Source organism: Cricetulus griseus (assembly GCF_003668045.3).
Source record: "Cricetulus griseus strain 17A/GY chromosome 1 unlocalized genomic scaffold, alternate assembly CriGri-PICRH-1.0 chr1_0, whole genome shotgun sequence".
Classification (NCBI taxonomy): Eukaryota; Metazoa; Chordata; class Mammalia; order Rodentia; family Cricetidae; genus Cricetulus; species Cricetulus griseus.
Genome location: NW_023276806.1, coordinates 196432791 through 196450501, shown reverse-complemented (window position 1 = coordinate 196450501; position 17711 = coordinate 196432791). Strand labels below are relative to the sequence as shown.

Below are 17711 nucleotides of genomic sequence, written 5' to 3'. Positions count from 1 at the left end.
CTCTTCTGTCCTCTGTGATTATCAGACACTCATGTGGCGTACATACATGCAGACAAGCACCCAGACACATAAGATAAAAATAAGTCTTTTTTTAAAAAGTTATTCATTCATCTACTTGTTATAATAAATCTATTATTTGTGGTAATATAAATAAACATATAATTTATTCACTCATTTATCAAGTACTTTTCTCTGCCAGGTATACAGCTAACATTCTAAAAATACACTTTTTATTTTTAGAATAATTGCAGCCTGCAGAAAAGCTGCAGAGATAGTACAGCTTATTTCCCTTAAGCAGCTTCTCCTACTGCTAACATTTAATATTTCTGTATAAATTTATCACAACAAAGCTACAAACATTGATATATTACTCTTAACTAAACTTTACATTGTATTTGGATATCACTACTTTCCCCAGAAGTATTTCTTACTCATCTAGGGTCCTGTCCAAGAAACAGCATTACATTTAGTTGCCTTGTTTCCTTTCACTTCTTTTTGTTGTTGTTGTTGTTTTTGTTTTCGAGACAGGGTTTCTCTGTGTAGCTTTGGAGCCTATCCTGGCACTCAATCTGGAGACCAGGCTGGTCTCGAACTCACTGAGATCCGCCTGCCTCTGCCTCCGGAGTGCTGGGATTAAAGGTGTGCGCCACCAGTGCCCGAGCTCCTTTCACTTGTTTGTATTTGACAAGGTCTCCGGTCTTCCTTTTTTGTTAGTGTTATTTTTGTTTGTTGTTTTCTAAATTTCTCAAGATTTATTGTTTTATGTGTATGAATGTTTTGTTTACATATATGTCTGTGTACTACATGTGTGTCTAGTGCCTGTGGAGGTGAGAGAGCACGTGAGATTCCCTGAGTTATGGTCATGGATGGTTGCGAGCCTCCATGTGGGTGCTGACAAGTGAACACTGTCTTCTGCAAGAACAGATTCGTTGAATCACTGAGCCATCTCTCCATCTCTGTTTATTTTTCACTTCACAGGGTTTGGAAGAATAGCAATCATGTCTTTTATTCAAAGTTTCTCGGTTTGGGTTTCTGTGATGCTTTTCCTGTGGCTATATTAGGGCTATTTGTGGTGATATGGACTCTGGGTATTATTTTATACTTCCTGTTATAACCTCATGCTACAGCCTCTATTTTGTTCCTATGCTTGAGTGCTATCTGCATGTACACCTTTATGCCACAAGAGGGCATCAGATCCCACGAGAGATGGTTATGAGCTGCCATGTGGTTGCTGGGAATTGTACTCCGGACCACTGGAAGAGCAGCCAGTGCTCCCGTCTCCCCACCCCCTCTGTATTTCTTCTTAAGGTTTATATGCTATTTTCTTTTGAACTGCAAACATTGTATAACTTTGTGATAGTTTCAGTAGTTTTATAATGGTGCATTACTCCTTTTTTGTCCATTGATTTGTCACTTACTGTTTTAATTAATTGCTTCTTTTTTCTTTTCTTTATTCCAGGAACATTTTAGTGGATAAACCAAATGATCAATCTTCCAGATGGTCTTCAGAGAGCAACTATCCTCCCCAGGTAAGATTACATGTAACATCTGAGACTGTTTAAAAGTCAGAATAGATGGCATTTGCTTAGTTCGTATGAGTTATCTAGCTAGAAACCATTGAGAGTTAGTTGATTTTGTCTTGGGAATTATGAGCTACATTTTCTTTTTGGTGTGTTAAAAATGTTTATTTTATAGGTTAAAATAATGTGGGATTTGATGAGACACTTTTACTTTGTCTTAATGAAAATTTATCTAACTTTTATATATTAATAAGAATGTAAAATTAAGTTGTTTTTATTTTTTGTTTTTTTTTAACTTACAAGGAAAATGTTAGACAAGAACTGACTAGAGTGCTTGTAATTGTCCTGATCTGAGCTGAAGTTTTGTTATGCTCAAGTCATTCTGTAAATGTTACTAAGTTGACTTTGACTGAGGGACCTTTTTTGAAAAGTCAGCATAGTTTGTTACACTATTATCCTGGTATCTTTTAAAAACTACATTTATCTGTTTATGTATGTGTTTGTTGAGTGTGAGTGCATATGTACACGTGAGGATGAATTATGGGAGTCTGTTCTCTTCTTCCATCACATGAGTTTTGTAAGCACCCTTACCTGCTAAGCCATCTCTCTGGCTGAGTTTGCTATGTTAAAATAGTGCACTTAGAAGGTATAATGGGGGGCTGGAGAGATGGCTCAGTGGTTAAGAGCACTGACTGCTCTTTTAGAGGACCCAGGTTCAATTCCCAGCACCCACATGGCAGCTCATAACTGTCTGGAACTCCACTTCCAGGAGATCTGATACTTTCACACTAGTGCACATAAAATAAAGTTAAATAATCGTAATAATAAAAAGAAGGTGTTTTGGCCCTGCTTTTTCTTGGTAGGTAGTACTATTATTAAAAGGGCCATTCTTTCATTATACACTTTCTAGTGTATAATGCTTAGTGAGTAATAGTAGTATCATTTATATCAATATCCTTGAAGGTGTAATAAAGTAGGTGGGTAAACTTACTGTAGTAGAATTCATGGGAGTCTAGTTTCTGTACTTTTTTTTCTTGTCTTTTCCTGTACCTATTTGTGTCATTTGATAGTTTCATATTTTATTTCAAAATGATGTGTGTTAAATGCTATGTTCTCAGACCAAAGATTGTATTTTTATTTACTTTGACATTACTGCTGAAATTATGATTTTTTACTATGAAATTCCCATTTAACTATATTTTAAGGGTAGTAGCATTTAATATTTTTATATATTTCTTTCTCATTAAAAATTATTTAGTATGTATTCAAGAGGTACCAAGTTAAGTAGAGCTATGAAATATTTTCTTTGTTCTTGATGAATCAAGCAAAACCCTGATTGAGTTAGCATTCAATCTGTTGAGTCCTAGAATAGAAGTAACCTAAAGCTTTTGTAATTAAGTAAGATTAATTTAATTTTGAAAGTAATAAATAAATAAATTTAATAAGTAATCAATTTGTCTTCGTTGTAATTATTACCCAAATCTGAGGTTCCCTGTGGCCAGTCTCAAAGGACATGAGCAATCTAGTTTTATTTATTGGACAGGGTAGGCACAGTTTTGGTGTATAGATAAAAAGCCTGAAGTTTTGTGCTCTCAGTGGTTGTCAGCTGTAAAGCTTGTTATTGACTGAGCAAAGGACTTGATTTAAAGCTGCATGTGTGCTTAAGGTTTATGAAAGCTAGGACCCTAAAGCAACTCAGTCTTAGGATAAGGACATGGCAGGTGAAATCCTTGGCTCTGGGGACAGTAGCAGAAGCTGCAGCCTTATTGAACAGGACAAGATGAAGAAGTCCTATCTGTGAGAGCTCACGGCAGAGTGCTGGTCTTTGTCATATTTGGCATGACCAAATCTCCAGAACCTCCTGAAGTCAAGAGAAGTTATAAGTGACATTGTATGCCCAGTGCTTTAAAGAGAAGCAGCTTTCCTGGAGCTGGTTACCTTTATGCCTAGGCCTCAGGTAGTCTCCACAAATCTACTGTAGGAAAGTGAGCAGTATGCATGCAGCAAGAACCAGAAACACAGTACCTGTAACTAAAAAGTAGTGAAAACCTGTAAAAACTTTAGATGTGGAATTAAAAGTACTAAATAACGCTGGAATTGCAACAGCCAGTCATATTTAGATGGTGAAAGGTACTTGCAAGGAATAGGAAACTGTAAGACATAGTCTAGTTGACTTGTGAAAGAAGCACACGAAACTTCTATAAATGATAATCATAGTAACAACTCCATTTGACCAGTCTTCCCATTAAAGATAAACTTCATGTTACTTCTGAATCATCTATAAAGACTAAATGTAGCTTGAATGAAAGCCTATCAGTGCTTTAGGCTAGTATTTCACCCTTTTCAAATCAAATACATTTTCTAGTGTTTGTTATTGCTACCATAGAAAATATGTTTTTGTGAGGACTTAATGAATACTGGGGTTGTTTAAAATGTAGATCCAGTTAGAGGTGTCTTAATTGATTTAAGATTACTTCATAACATTTCTACTGCAATTTTATGTTCCTTTCAAAGTAGTTTTAAGGAAATGTATGATTATTGAATATTGTTATTTACTTTGAAGACCTGAAGGTAACTGAAGTAGATTAGCAAACAGCTAGCTTCTTTTCCTTCCTTCCTTCCTTTCTTCTTTCCCTCCCTCCCCTCCCTCCCTCCCTCCCTCCCTCCCTCCCTCCCTCCCTCCTCCCTCCCTCCCCATTTCTTAAAAAAGAGCATTGTTTTCTCTTTGAGTACTGAGTTCTAGAGGTTGTTTTGTACATGAGTCCTTTTTTGGATTTCATCTGTGACTTGAATGCATCTGCCCCCTCCAGAAGTTTCCCGTGTACCGTGTTTAATCCACCTACCTCATCTCTGTGTCTAGGCCTCCACTGATTGTGTTCTTTCACTGTACATTGCATTTTTTAGTTTTTATACTTTTCATTTTATCCTTTTCTCACTCAGATTTCCTTCCTTCCTTCTTTGTCTGAAACAGGGTCTGGTGTATAGAATGGGTTGGTTTGGAATTCATTGTGTAGCTCAGGTTGGTCTTCAACTTAATGCTACTACTTCAGTCTCCAGAGTGCTAGAATTACAGACATGAACCAATATGCCAGAATGTTTTATTAATGGCATAATATGTGTTTTTGTGTGGCTTGAGTCAAAGTAATTACTTTAAGATTTGATCTTAGAAACACACCTATGAGGTCGAGACTGTATGATACCTACTGGAACTGGGGTTACTTCAGCTACTTCACCCATAAATTGGCACTACTTACCTCCATGACTGAATTTACATACCCCTAGCTGAACCAAGACCAGCTAAGGCAAGGAAACACTGATCACCGAACCAAGTATTCATTCATTGCAGGAATGCCAGAAACTCATTCCAAAAGTTAGGCATCCACTTGCAGAGACTTCTGTATATATACCAAAGCCAGAACTAGAACCTGATCTGGATCCAGAGTCGGGGCCAAACCAGGATTCAGATACAGATTGTGGAGGAAGCAGTCTCTGTGCAGAGGAGCTGCCAGCACAAGACAGCCTTCTGGGAACTAGGAAAGGAATGTGAGAGATGCCAGATAAAACTCAGCAGTCAGGAAAGTCCACCCCTGGGTGGTGTCTATTGTAGTTGGTAGTTTACTCTCAGAAGAGGACTGGGATAGAATTTGATACTGTGAACAATCTTTTAACAGAGGAAAGTGACACCTCAACCATGCTGCCACCTAATCCTTCCCCAAAACTGCAGACATACCGTTGGAAAATGAAAAAGTAACAACCAACAGTTAAATTCCTGGTGCTTAAGTTCCAATGCAGAAATGATAGGTAACATGAAAACCGATATAATTTGCACCCTCCAAGTTACAATCCCAGCATCATGGCCGACACTGAGAAAGAACTAGCCCAATCTACAGAGATAAAGCTTACTAGATGTACTACAACGATGATCCACGTGGCAAGACATGCCTGCAGGTACAGTAGTGACACACGTGTCATGGGAGTAACCCTTAGAACAAAAAGAGTGTCGTTTGGACTTAAGGCTTGCTCCACAGGTATGGCATCATCAGAGACAGGAACCTTTGGCTAGATAGGTTGTAGACCCTAGGGGAGAATCAGTTACTATTACTCTGCTAAGTGGACCGAGTTTTAAATGGACTCCTGATGACTTGTGCATCTGTTGGCTCTCATCAGAGAAGATGCTTTTTGTACTTGATGGCCATAAACCCAGAGACCCACAATGGTCAAGGTACAGAGAGTAAGAGATTGAGGAATGTTCAGCCCTGAATGGGACATTTGTATAGCTTCCCCTTTTCTCAAGGCTTAGGAATCATTTGGGAAGAGGAGACAGAAAGATTGTAAGAGCCAGAGGCAGTGGATGACTGAAAGGAAACTGAGTTTTCTGGACACAGCAGGGAAGTTGCACATAACAAATTCCCAGTGGTTAGAACAGCATTCAAAATGTCTGTGTAGGCTCAGGCCAGACCAGTTACAACATGGAAATGAGAGGTAAGCATGAATTCCCACCTCTGAGGAGCTGTTGGCAGTTGACAGCTGCTGGGAAAGGAACAGTCATTTTTCTTTAAGGGTGTGGCCCTGGTAAAGGCCACCCATCCTATCCTACAGTTTATAGGCAGCATAAAGGGGACTTAATGTGTTTTTAAAAAGGATACAAATTGGGTGGGTAAGGGTGGATCTGGGAGAATGACTATGACAACTAATAAAAAGTGACGAAACCGGCAAACTCAGACAGAGAGCGAGAGCGAGAGAGCGAGAGAGCGAGAGAGCGAGAGAGAGAGAGAGAGAGAGAGAGAGAGAGAGAGAGAGAGAATGAGAGAGAGAGAGAGAGACCCAACGAGAAGACATTACAGTTTTAAACATCCAGGCATGTGCAATGAACACAGGTACACAGGTGCACCCAATTTCATAAAACATACTTTGCTAGGTGTAAAGACACAGCTTGACCCCAACACAATAGTACAGGGTAGTTCATTACACTACTCTATCAACTTTTTATTTTTGGTGGTGAGGGGGTTCATGACAGGTTTTCTCTGTGAGCTCTGGCAGTCCTGACCAGGCTAGCCTTGAACTCACGGAGATCGCCTGCCTCTGCCTCCTGGGATTAAAGGTGTGTGCCACCACCACCGGGCCGCTCTATCAATTTTGAGTTCTGTGTCAAAAAGTACACAGAAGCATCTGGATTATGGCATCATAGATCAAAAGGACTTAACAGGTATCTCCAGAAATTCTCTCCTTAAACTGCAGAATACACATTCTTCTTAGCAGCCCATGGACATTTGTCTAAAAGTGTGTATTAGAACATAGAGGAAATCTGAACAATTATAGGAAAATAGAAATAATTCCTTATAATCTATAAGCAATGAAAAAAACTACAAAACCACAGTTACAATGACTGTAGAGCGTACACAGACTTATGGAGGTTTAACAACACACTATCAAAAAGAAATAAAGACATTTTAAAGTCATGTGAAAATGAAACACAGTGCACCAAAGTCTGTGGAGTAGAGAGACAGAGAGCAGTGCTGAGAAACACAGAGTCTATGGAGTACAGTGAGAGAGAGCAATGCTGAGAAACACAGAGTCTATGGAGTAGAGAGTGAGAGAGAGCAGTGCTGAGAAACACAGAGTCTATGGAGTAGAGAGTGAGAGAGAGCAGTGCTGAGAAACACAGAGTCTATGGAGTAGAGAGAGAGAGAGCAGTGCTGAGAAACACAGAGTCTATGGAGTAGAGAGACAGCAGTGCTGAGAAACACAGAGCCTATGGAGTAGAGAGAGAGAGAGCAGTGCTGAGAAACACAGAGTCTATGGAGTAGATGAGAGAGAGAGAGAGAGCAGTGCTGAGAAACACATAATTTAATGCTACATCTTAGGGTTGTAGAAAAATAAGAATCCCCACCCCGTCTTAGTTAGGGTTCCTGTTGCTGCGATGAAACACCATCACCAAAAAGCAAGCTGGGCAGGAAAGGGTTATTTGTCTTACACTTCTAGATCATAGTTCCATCATTGGAGGAAGTCAGAACAGGAACTCAAGCAGGGCAGGAACCTGGAGGCAGGAGCTGATGCAGAGGGCATAAAGGGGTGGGTGCTGCTTACTGGCTTACTTCCCCTGGCTTGCTCAGCCCGCTTTCTTATAGAACCCAGGACCACCTACCCAGGGATGGCAACATCTACCATGGCTGCACTCTCCCCTATTGATCTCCTCTAATTGAAAAAAATACTTTACAGCTGGACCTCATGAAGGCATTTCCTCAACTGAGGCCCCTTCTTCTCTGATAACTCATAAAACCAGCCAGTACACCCCAAAATCAGTAGATAAAAAGAAATGTTTAAGAACATGGAGACATGGCTCAGGAGGTAAGAACACTTGCTGTGCAGGTATGGAAACCCCGAATTCAGATCTCTGCACTCACTTATGGTCCTATGTGCTCATTAATTGCAGCTCTCAGGGGGCAGGGACAAGAGGACTGCTAGGGTTTGTTGGCTGCTGGCTAGCCTGGCTGAAAAACTGAGCTTCAAGTTCAGAGAGTGACCTTGCCTTAAAGGAATAAGGTGGGTAATGATAGAGGTTTGAAGATGGATGATAAGATTTTACATATAAGATCCTACTGTAACCAGAAAACTCTTGGTGCTGGCAAACAGTTTGAGAAAAGTGGCAGGTTACAAAATCAGTAGTCTTCTTTTATACCAGTAATACATAGAGAAAGAAATTAAGGAAACACTCCCATTTACGATCTTGAACTAAATCTGACCAAAGATGTGAAAGACATGGAAAACTTTTAAAATTCAAGAGAGAAATTGAAAACGACACTAGAAGATGAAAAGACCGCTGTGCTCGTGGACTGAAAGAATTGTGGAAATGGCTATCTTAACAAAAGTAGTCTACAAGATTGAATGAATCCCAATCAAAAGGCTAACACCATATACATGGAAATATAAAAAGCAATCTTAAAATTTATTTGGAAACACAAAAGTCTTCAGAAACCCAAAACAATCCTGTTTCCCCACCTCTCACCCCCAATAAAGAAAGAAATCAAGCAAGCAGAGGTGTCACCATGCCTGATTACAAGGTATATTACATAGCCAAAACTAAGCATGGTACTGGCACAATCAGAAATATAGATGAGTAGAACAGAATAGAACATCTGGATATAAATCCATGCAGCTACCACCAGCTGGTTTTTTGACAGAAATGCTGAAAGTAGTTATTGGAGCAAAGACAGACTCTTTACCAGATGGTGTTGGGAGAGCTGGGTATCTGCATGTGAAACTTTATAGTAGGCACTTTTGATGTCACACCTGAGAACCCCGTCAAAGCTAACACCATAAAGATTTACTCCTGTGCTTTTTGGAGACTGCCTCTAGGTTTTAATATAAATTACATCAAAATATTTTATTATAAGAAATTAATTTTAATAAGTTTTGATTAATTTTAAGTGTATAATGTGTGTGTGTGTAATGTATATAGTGAGACTTGGTTCTGCCAATTTCATTTTATGGAGTGCGTGGTCGCTAGTTTTGCATTTTAATCCTGCTGATTTGGTTATTCCTAGTCTGGTTATAGTGTCATTCACTGACCAGAATTTACATCACTTGGGCTTCTTTCAGTCTGTTTCAACATGCAGAAGAATGTAGTTGGTGGCTTCTGTTGAGTGGAGAATGGTAACAGTCATTATAGGGTGTTGTTTAATTATTCCTTGAAGGCAAAACAAAACAAAAAACAAAAAAGTCTTCCAGCCTTCCACCTGAGGTGGAACTTACTACTCCTTTAACTGTCAGAAGTTAAATACCAAAAGTTTGTCATTAAGCAGAGGGTGTAGTTTTGTTGTTTCTTCTTTCTTTTTCCTCAGTACTTGATTCTGAAGCTTGAAAGGCCTGCTATAGTTCAGAATATTACATTTGGAAAATATGAGAAAACCCATGTCTGCAATTTGAAGAAATTCAAAGTCTTTGGAGGAATGAATGAAGAAAATATGACAGAGCTGTTGTCTAGGTGGGTTTGCTTGTGGGGAAGAAAGTGAAACATACTGCAGATTTAGTCTACTTTCTCCTTCTTTTTTTTTTTTTTTTTTTTTTTTTTGGTTTTTCAAGACAGGGTTTCTCTGTGGCTTTGGAGGCTGTCCTGCTGTCCTGGTACTAGCTCTTGTAGACCAGGCTGGTCTCGAACTCACAGAGATCCGCCTGCCTCTGTCTCCCCAGTGCTGGGATTAAAGGCGTGCACCACCACCGCCCAGCTTTCTTTTTTTAGTCTACTTTCTTTGTAGGTAAATCTGTGCTCTTTTCTAGGAAGTAAAGAAAGAACATTTGTTTGGTTTTATTCTAGTATCTTTGTTAACATTGTGGCTTAAGTTAGTGGGTTTTTTGTTTTTTTTTTTTTTAAACTACCAGCTTACTAGTTAAAATTTTTAAATAATGGAGAAAGAATCAAAATTTTTTCATAACTTTGACCTCTCGATAACTTTAGAAATACTTTCTATTCCAATGATAATCTCTGGGTTTAGTCCCTAGCACTTCCAGAGCAAACCACCCACTTGTGGTAGAAGCACAAAATCTGTGTCTATTAGAAAACATAAACTCCACTCAAAGTTTGAACTGTCTAATCTAAATAGTATTCTAAGATTTTGCTGCTAGAGATGAAAAAGGAGAAGTTTCAGTAGATGAAAATAAACAAAACATGACAGCATGTAGCACAGATAGAACTCAGTCGATTGGAGTTCTAAAACAGTTAAATCCCAGCATGATGAAAGTCGGATAGCTAGTGGAAAGAAAGCCATGCAGATTTAGAATGTATTTGTGACATGGTTATCCCATTAAGAAAATACTGAAGTAAATACTGGTTGTGTGCTCTGATTTAAGTCATCAAAGTATTTTAGGGAGTAGGGTAGTCTGATGGTAAGGGATTTTCCTGTAAGCGCTTGTATCAATCTTGGTTAAACAAGAGGTGATATGGGTTAGTGTTTATTTGGGTTAAAGGAGATGGTATTAAATGAGCAGACCAAGATTGTCTGTGACAATTTGTGAATGGTGAAAAGATAATAAGAAACGTGATTCTTTGACAAATTCTGATATTTGGCCTTGTTGAACTTGTTAGATACAGCTGTATTATTTTTAATCCCTTTCTTACTCCCTGAAAAAAATCAGACTAAATTATACATTACAAATAGGCACGCATTTCCATATGCTAGCCACATTCTCTAGTTAATATGGAACATTCTTCATTAGCTTTTGTATAGTTTTAAAAAGCGCAGCTGTCAGTTGCAGTTGATTTGGATGCACATATTTTGACTTATGTTTTCATGTTCAGTTATTTGTTTATATTGTTTTGAATATACAGTATGAGCATTGGCTTAAAGCTTAACATCCGAATATAAGATTACAATGTCTTTGTGTGTTTACTAAATTATGAAATCATGTTTTTGCATATAGTTTTTTTTTTTCTTTCCCTACCCCCAACAGTGGCTTGAAGAATGATTATAACAAAGAGACATTTACCTTGAAACATAAAATCGATGAACAGATGTTCCCTTGTCGATTCATTAAAATTGGTAAGGTTTTGGTGTCTTTGAATTAAAAAGTTTTTTAATGCCTTTAGTCCATAGGCTCTAGCTCCCTATGTTAGGGTTTCTTTTTTTATAGGAGTGTTGCTGCACTGCTTAGTTTGTATGCTGGATTTAACTGCTTTTGTGCCTCAAAGGCAAAGTGAATAAAGAGATACATAGCCATCAAGCTTAAAAGATTTCTGTTGGTCCTTTACAGAAATGTTTGCTAACCATTGCTTTATGAGTCCATTATTAAGTGATAGTTATTTAGTGAGCAGGGATATTAAGGATATTAAGGACCAAGCCTATCTCTGCCCCAAACCTTTAGAAATATTATATTAAAATTGGAATCAAAGAAGTCATATTTATTATTGAAGAACAATAATTCCAGAATCCCACATTTTTTAAGAGAAATTTTTTGTGATAATAGTGTTAAAGAGTAGACTCAACGGGAATAGTTGAGACCCTCAAGACTGTAGTGGGAATCATTGTATTTATTCAAGTCCCGACAAAACATTGATTTATTAAAACCCTTTAAGCACATGCATTGTAGTCAAACTTCTGTGTACCTAGTAGTTGAGCAGAAAGATTGGATAGTCAAGTCTTTTAAAATTTCAGGTAGACACAGCCATGTCACTTTACTTACTGTAATCTTTTTTTTAAATTAGATTTTTTTTTTTTTTTTTTTTTTTTTTTTACTTTGTGCATGTTTTTGCCTTCACATGTGTCTGCACTGTTCACTATGCATCTAGTGCGTGAGGAGCTCAGAAGTGGGCATCAGATCCCCGGAGCTGGAATATGGGTGTGTGGGAGCTGCTGTGTGGGGGCTGGGAACTGAACCTGGGTCCTTTGGAAGAGCAGCCAGAGCTCTTATTGCTGAGCTGTCTCTCCAACCCCTCGCCCATTGTACTGGTTAAGACATCCAGTGTAATATTGATTAGTAAAGAAATTGGCTTTTTTGTTCTGACATTTGGACAAGAGTACTTAATATTTCCTCAGGTTTATTGTTTAAGGCTAAAGATGATTTTTAAAAAGTAACTGGGCATATTTTTTTCCTTTTAGCTTTTGTTAACATGGTAAATTGCATCACTATATCTCTTTTTATTGAATCATCTTGTACTCCTTGAAAGAAGTCTTTTATTTTTTTAAAGAAAACCTATGAGATAATTTTTATTGTTGTTGCATTTTTCCCTGATTATTTGGGTATGTCTTCATAGTAGAGATTGACTTTAAGCGTATTTTTTTCTGGTTTTGTTTTCAGAATTATATATTGATGAATAATTCAAGTTTTAATCTATACTTGGATATAATTTTTAAAATATTATTATCTGCTGTATGTAAGATCAGTAACCTCTGTTAGATTATCTAGTTTGGGTTTTATTTTTTAGGGGTAGATGTATGATGCCTTTGAAGTTATATTATAGTTTTTATTAGCTAAGAAAATATCATGATGGCTTCAGTCAAATTTGTTTTTTGACATCACAAGCCATCTTTTAAAAACCAAACACTCACTTGTTTCTAAGATGCATGGTTTCTGTTGTTGTTGAGACAGAGTTTCACTATGTGGCCTAGGAATTCTTGTTCCTCGTGCTAGAGCCCTGAAAGGACTGAAAATGTAGGTGTGTGGCATGAGTCATAAATTTTGATGAATAACTCCATATAGATTTAAATATTAGTAGCTTTACTTTGTTGAAACTTATTTGAGCTATATTAATTTTCCCCCTCTTTTGCTTTTCCTCCTTAAAGTTCCCCTTTTGTCCTGGGGGCCCAGCTTTAATTTTAGCATCTGGTATGTTGAACTTAGTGGCATTGATGATCCTGATATAGTGCAGCCCTGTCTGAACTGGTACAGCAAGGTAGGACTGTGCTTTACATTTACATTTTGATACCCAAGGAGGGAGAAATGTCTTTATTGTGACCAATATGAAATGTCTGTCGGGAACAGTAGTAAAAATTAGGATTAATCAGCTAACAGTTAAAGTGTTGTAGCCATCAGCTGCTCAGCACTCCTAACTCACTTAAATCATCATCATCTTATGAGACATAATTATCAATCCTCATTATTTCATAGAAGAGGAAATGGAGCAGAGAGGCTCACACAGTTGTAAAGTGCTTGAGCCAGAATTTGGACTCAGGCAGCAGGGCTCTATAGTTAGCTGTTATTTTATTATATTCGCTTAACCCTCAATTTTATTTTTAATATAAAGTGATAAGACTATTTTGAATAAAATTTTTACTGGGTTACTTTTACAGCCTGATAGAAAGTTTATTGTTTAAACATGATTGAAATGCCTAAAGTCAACATGGTAGCTAAATGTCACTCTTTATGTATCTGTTATATAGATAGTTAATAATAAATCCGTTTTTGAGGCCCAAGGGGGGGAGGGTGTAAAATTATTGGGGATAGAGTCACTCTGGTTATTAGATGAGGTTACATATTGGTAATTATAGCTGTATAAGTAATAGGAATTTGATAACCTTTAATTAGTTGAGAAGTGAGGTAACTATAAACTAGCTGTTTTTCAAGTCTTGGGGGGAGGTCTTATTTTTCTGTCTTATTTGAGGGTGTTTTTTATTATTTATTTATTTATTTATTTATTTATTTTTGGTTTTTTGAGACAGGGTTTCTCTGTGGCTTTGGAGGCTGTCCTGGAACTAGCTCTTGTAGACCAGGCTGGTCTTGATCTCACAGAGATCCGCCTGCCTCTGCCTCCCCAGTGCTGGGATTAAAGGCGTGTGCCACCAACGCCCGGCTGGTGAGGTTTTTTTTGTTTTTGTTTTTGTTTTTGATTTTTTAATTGTTATGTAGTGTTTCTATATAATTTTGTTTTCTTCTTTTTGTAAATCAATATACTTAGAAAATTTGAGGTAATCCAAGTGCATATTTTAACTTGTTTGTTTTTAAATTATTTTTCTGAGCTTGTGTTTATTTCTGGCATTCATCCTGTTAAAGAAAATGGTTTGTAAATTGGGTGCTCACTTTTAAATTCCTGCTGTCTTTTCTCTTAGCACCTGCATTATGATGTTTTAGTTGCTGTCCTGGGAATTGCAGAATGTATAGCCTTAAGGGGTTTTTAACATAGAATGTTTTGCCCCCCCCCCCCAAGTTTAGGCTTTTGAAATATGTCTGGTTTGATCTCCTTTGGTAACATACTTACAATCTTGGGCAAAAGCTTCAGTTTTACTACTTGACAGGTGAAAATAATGGTAACTAATGAACAAGATTGAATATAGTGCTTGGTAAATAGTAAATGCTGAGTTTAATTTTATTTATTGTTACTGTTTCCCACAGCGGCAACTAAGCAGATCTCTTTCCCTCCTACTTCTCTTGTGTTCTAGTAGTACCGCGAACAAGAAGCCATTCGCCTTTGTCTAAAACACTTTAGACAACACAACTATACTGAGGCTTTTGAATCCCTGCAAAAGAAAACCAAGATTGCACTGGAGCATCCAATGTTGACAGATATGCATGACAAATTGGTGTTGAAGGGTGACTTTGATGCTTGCGAAGAGTTGATTGAAAAGGCTGTAAATGGTGAGAAACTTAGAAAGTTGGATTATTAGGATAATTTCAGTATTTACAGGAAACTTTCAGAAAGAATATATGCTGCTTAATCAGATATTACTCTTTTCTATTTTTCCTCTGTAAAGTTTGTTATCTCCTTGTAATTTTGTTATGTAAGATAGGTTTATAATATTCCAGGAATTTAAAAAAAGAATAGAAATAAATTTGACTTCATTTACCTATATTAAATTGTCATTGTAGGAAACCAAGCACTTAACTAAACTAACAATCAAATGAGAAACAGTTTTTTGATGTTATGGTCTGTTATCAATGACTTGTTCCTTATATTTTTGGTTGTGAGCCTAGCCTTTAACAGATGAGCTATCTCTCCAGCCCAATGACTTGTTCCTTTAAGTAATTTTTTTCAATGGCCAATATATTTTCCCCCCATCCCCTTTTGGTTTTTCAAGACAGGGTTTCTCCAAGTGGCCCTGGCTGTCCTGGAACCCATTTTGTAGACCAGCCTGGTCTTGGATTCAAGATCCTCCTGTCTCTGTCTCCCGAGTGCTGGGATTAAAGGGTGTGCCACCACTGCCCAGCTCCAATATTCATTTTTTAATAGTGTGATTTGGATGACGGGTTGTTTGTATATTAGTAAATGTAATAGACAAGGAAATTTGTATTAAATTTTTTCTTTGTAATGTGAGTGACACTGCGTAATCCTTGATTTCCTTATAGAATTGCTGACTTTCTTAAGTGGCCTATAATTTGGCTTTCAACATGTATTTATAATGTAACAAAATGCTTTGAGTTTGAATATTTAAGGTCTTGGTCTCATAGTTATTTGAAGTAAAAAGAGGGCTATGTTATCCCTTAGTGAATGAGAACTTTTTTTTCTCCTTTTCTCCTTTTTGTTCTTCCACAGTGGTTTTCATAGTGACAAAGAACATTACAGATACTCAGTATAAAGCTTGTGGAGAGCTGGGGGATGGCTCATTGGTGGAAAACTTGTTTAGCATACACAGGCCATAAACTTCAACCTGGCATAAACTATGGGAGAGATGCAGGATGATCAGTAGTTCAGATTCATCTTCAGCTACGTAGCAAGTTCCAGGCTAGCCTGAGCCATTTCTCAACCAACAAACAAATTTGTAGGGTTAATCCAGTTTATCTTTTCATACAAAGAATAGGGAATATAATAATGTATTTTAGTCCTTTGCATTCATATATTTTACTCTCCCTGCTGTTATTATTCATTATTACTAGGTGCTTGCATTTGGGTATTGTGTTGGGTATTTTATAACTAAGGAAACGAAAAGTCTTTCTATTTTATAAACTTATACTAAAATCAGTCACTTCCAGATCTATTGTAAGATACATTGGCAAAGTTACCTCCAAGCCTTATACATTGTTGCTATTTCTTTAATTGATGATTCATGCTTACAAATAAAGAAGTGATAGTTTTGAGATTGAATATACTTTAAGAACACTGATAATCCCATACCAAACTATTAAAATGCTACCAATGAAAGTGCATAAATATGTCTCCATTTCTAAAAGTTACTTTATATATTTTTCTAATCTCAGTATGAGGGAAATATATAGGTAACTTTATGATTTGGGGGTTGACTTGTTTCATGTCTTCACCACTAAGGCATCTGATTTTGTTGCATTAGTGATATAAAGCAACAGTAACCACCACGTGAAGCTTCACTGATTGTAAGGCTAATGATAATTACCTTTTCAAACTGTCTCTTCAGTTGTATGCCTGTTGGTTAGGAGAAGCTGTTCCAAGCATGTGCAAGTCTGTTTACAATAGTTACTTGCACTTCTGCCTCTAGAAAGGGAGCCTGGTTTAGTAAAATGATCATAACTGACACTTAGAGCCACACCATCTTACTGCTAAGGGCTTTCCGTTGCCTTGGAACACTTAGTTAATAACTATTCCTTTCAGGGTTGTTCACTTTGCTGCTGACTTCACTGATGATGATTTGTTGAACAAATAAGGAAAAGAACAGTGCAGAATTTTTTGGCTTCTCTTCCACTGAAAACATAGATGAGGCCAAGAAGTTTTTGTTCACTGAATAGAAAAGTAGGACACTGAAGCATCTTTTATCAAGCTTCTTACAATGGAGCAAACAAAAACTTCTTTCAGTGTATTTACTGTTCTCATTAATATGATCTTAAGTGTGATCTGCATTTGAGTATTTCTTCTTCCTTTATTCTAACACCTGTCTAAAATTTTCATGTGTGAATAAGAGTAAACGTTGTAGAAAACAGACAAAGTTATTTTATCTGATTAGAGTTTTACACACACAGAGAGAGACTATAAACTATACATTCTTAGAATGTATACTTTGGTATGACATATATGCATGTATGCCCATATGCCCGACACCTCCACCACTATACTCACAGTAACACACATCGACAATCCCTAAATTTTTCTCACTTTCTTGTCTAATCTAGCCTTCCTTCATTGCTTCCATTCCATTCTTAGGCAAGTATTTACTTTCTGTCACTATAGATGAGTTTGCATTTCTATAGCTTTATGTAAACAGATTATACTCTTGGACTTCTTTCAGTTGGCTTAACTGTTTGGAGTTTCATGTAGGTTGCTGCACTCGGTGATACCCCATGTCTTACTGCTGAGTAGCACATGATGTAGATACTAGTTTTCTTCTACAGTCATCTGCTGATGGGCATTTGGATTACTCACACTTGTGGGCTGTTGCAAGCAACTGTTGCAATGAACATTTGTACATTAGTCTTTGTGTGGAAAACACTTTCACTTTTTAAGGTAGACACTGAGGAACAGAATCACCATGTGTCATGTTGTATGTATATTTTAACTTTTTAAACTGACATTGCTGTTTTACACTCACATAGTAGTGGATAGAAATTCCAGTTGTGTGACAGTAGTTAAGACAAGGTCATGACATTGAGAAGGCGTGGGAGGAGTTGGAGGGAAGGGCCGTTGGTGGAAATGATGTAACAGTACTCATGTTTGAAATCCTAAAATAAAATAATATTAAAAAAGACAATTGACTAACTGCTGCATATTCTTGTCCATACGTTGTAAACATCCAGCAATAGTTTTAATACTGGTTGTTCTGATATATGTGTATAATTTCTGGTTTTAATTTGTTTTTGTAG

The 17711-nt window shown here is 37.2% G+C and overlaps 1 protein-coding gene across 3 annotated transcripts in view; it reads left to right on the top strand.

Annotated features, from left to right (window-relative positions):
- Positions 1–17711, top strand: part of Mkln1 (muskelin 1) — a 113574-nt gene that overhangs the window by 25381 nt on the left and 70482 nt on the right. For 2 of the 3 annotated variants that reach the window (XM_027391606.2, XM_027391603.2), the window contains exons 2-6: positions 1460–1529; positions 9362–9504; positions 10968–11056; positions 12797–12906; positions 14393–14585. In XM_027391606.2, coding sequence (XP_027247407.1) covers positions 1460–1529; positions 9362–9504; positions 10968–11056; positions 12797–12906; positions 14393–14585 — 605 coding nt within the window. Of the gene's footprint in view, positions 1–1459; positions 1530–7972; positions 8064–9361; positions 9505–10967; positions 11057–12796; positions 12907–14392; positions 14586–17711 lie in introns of those variants that run through there. The other variant, XM_027391607.2, reaches the window with a different exon arrangement.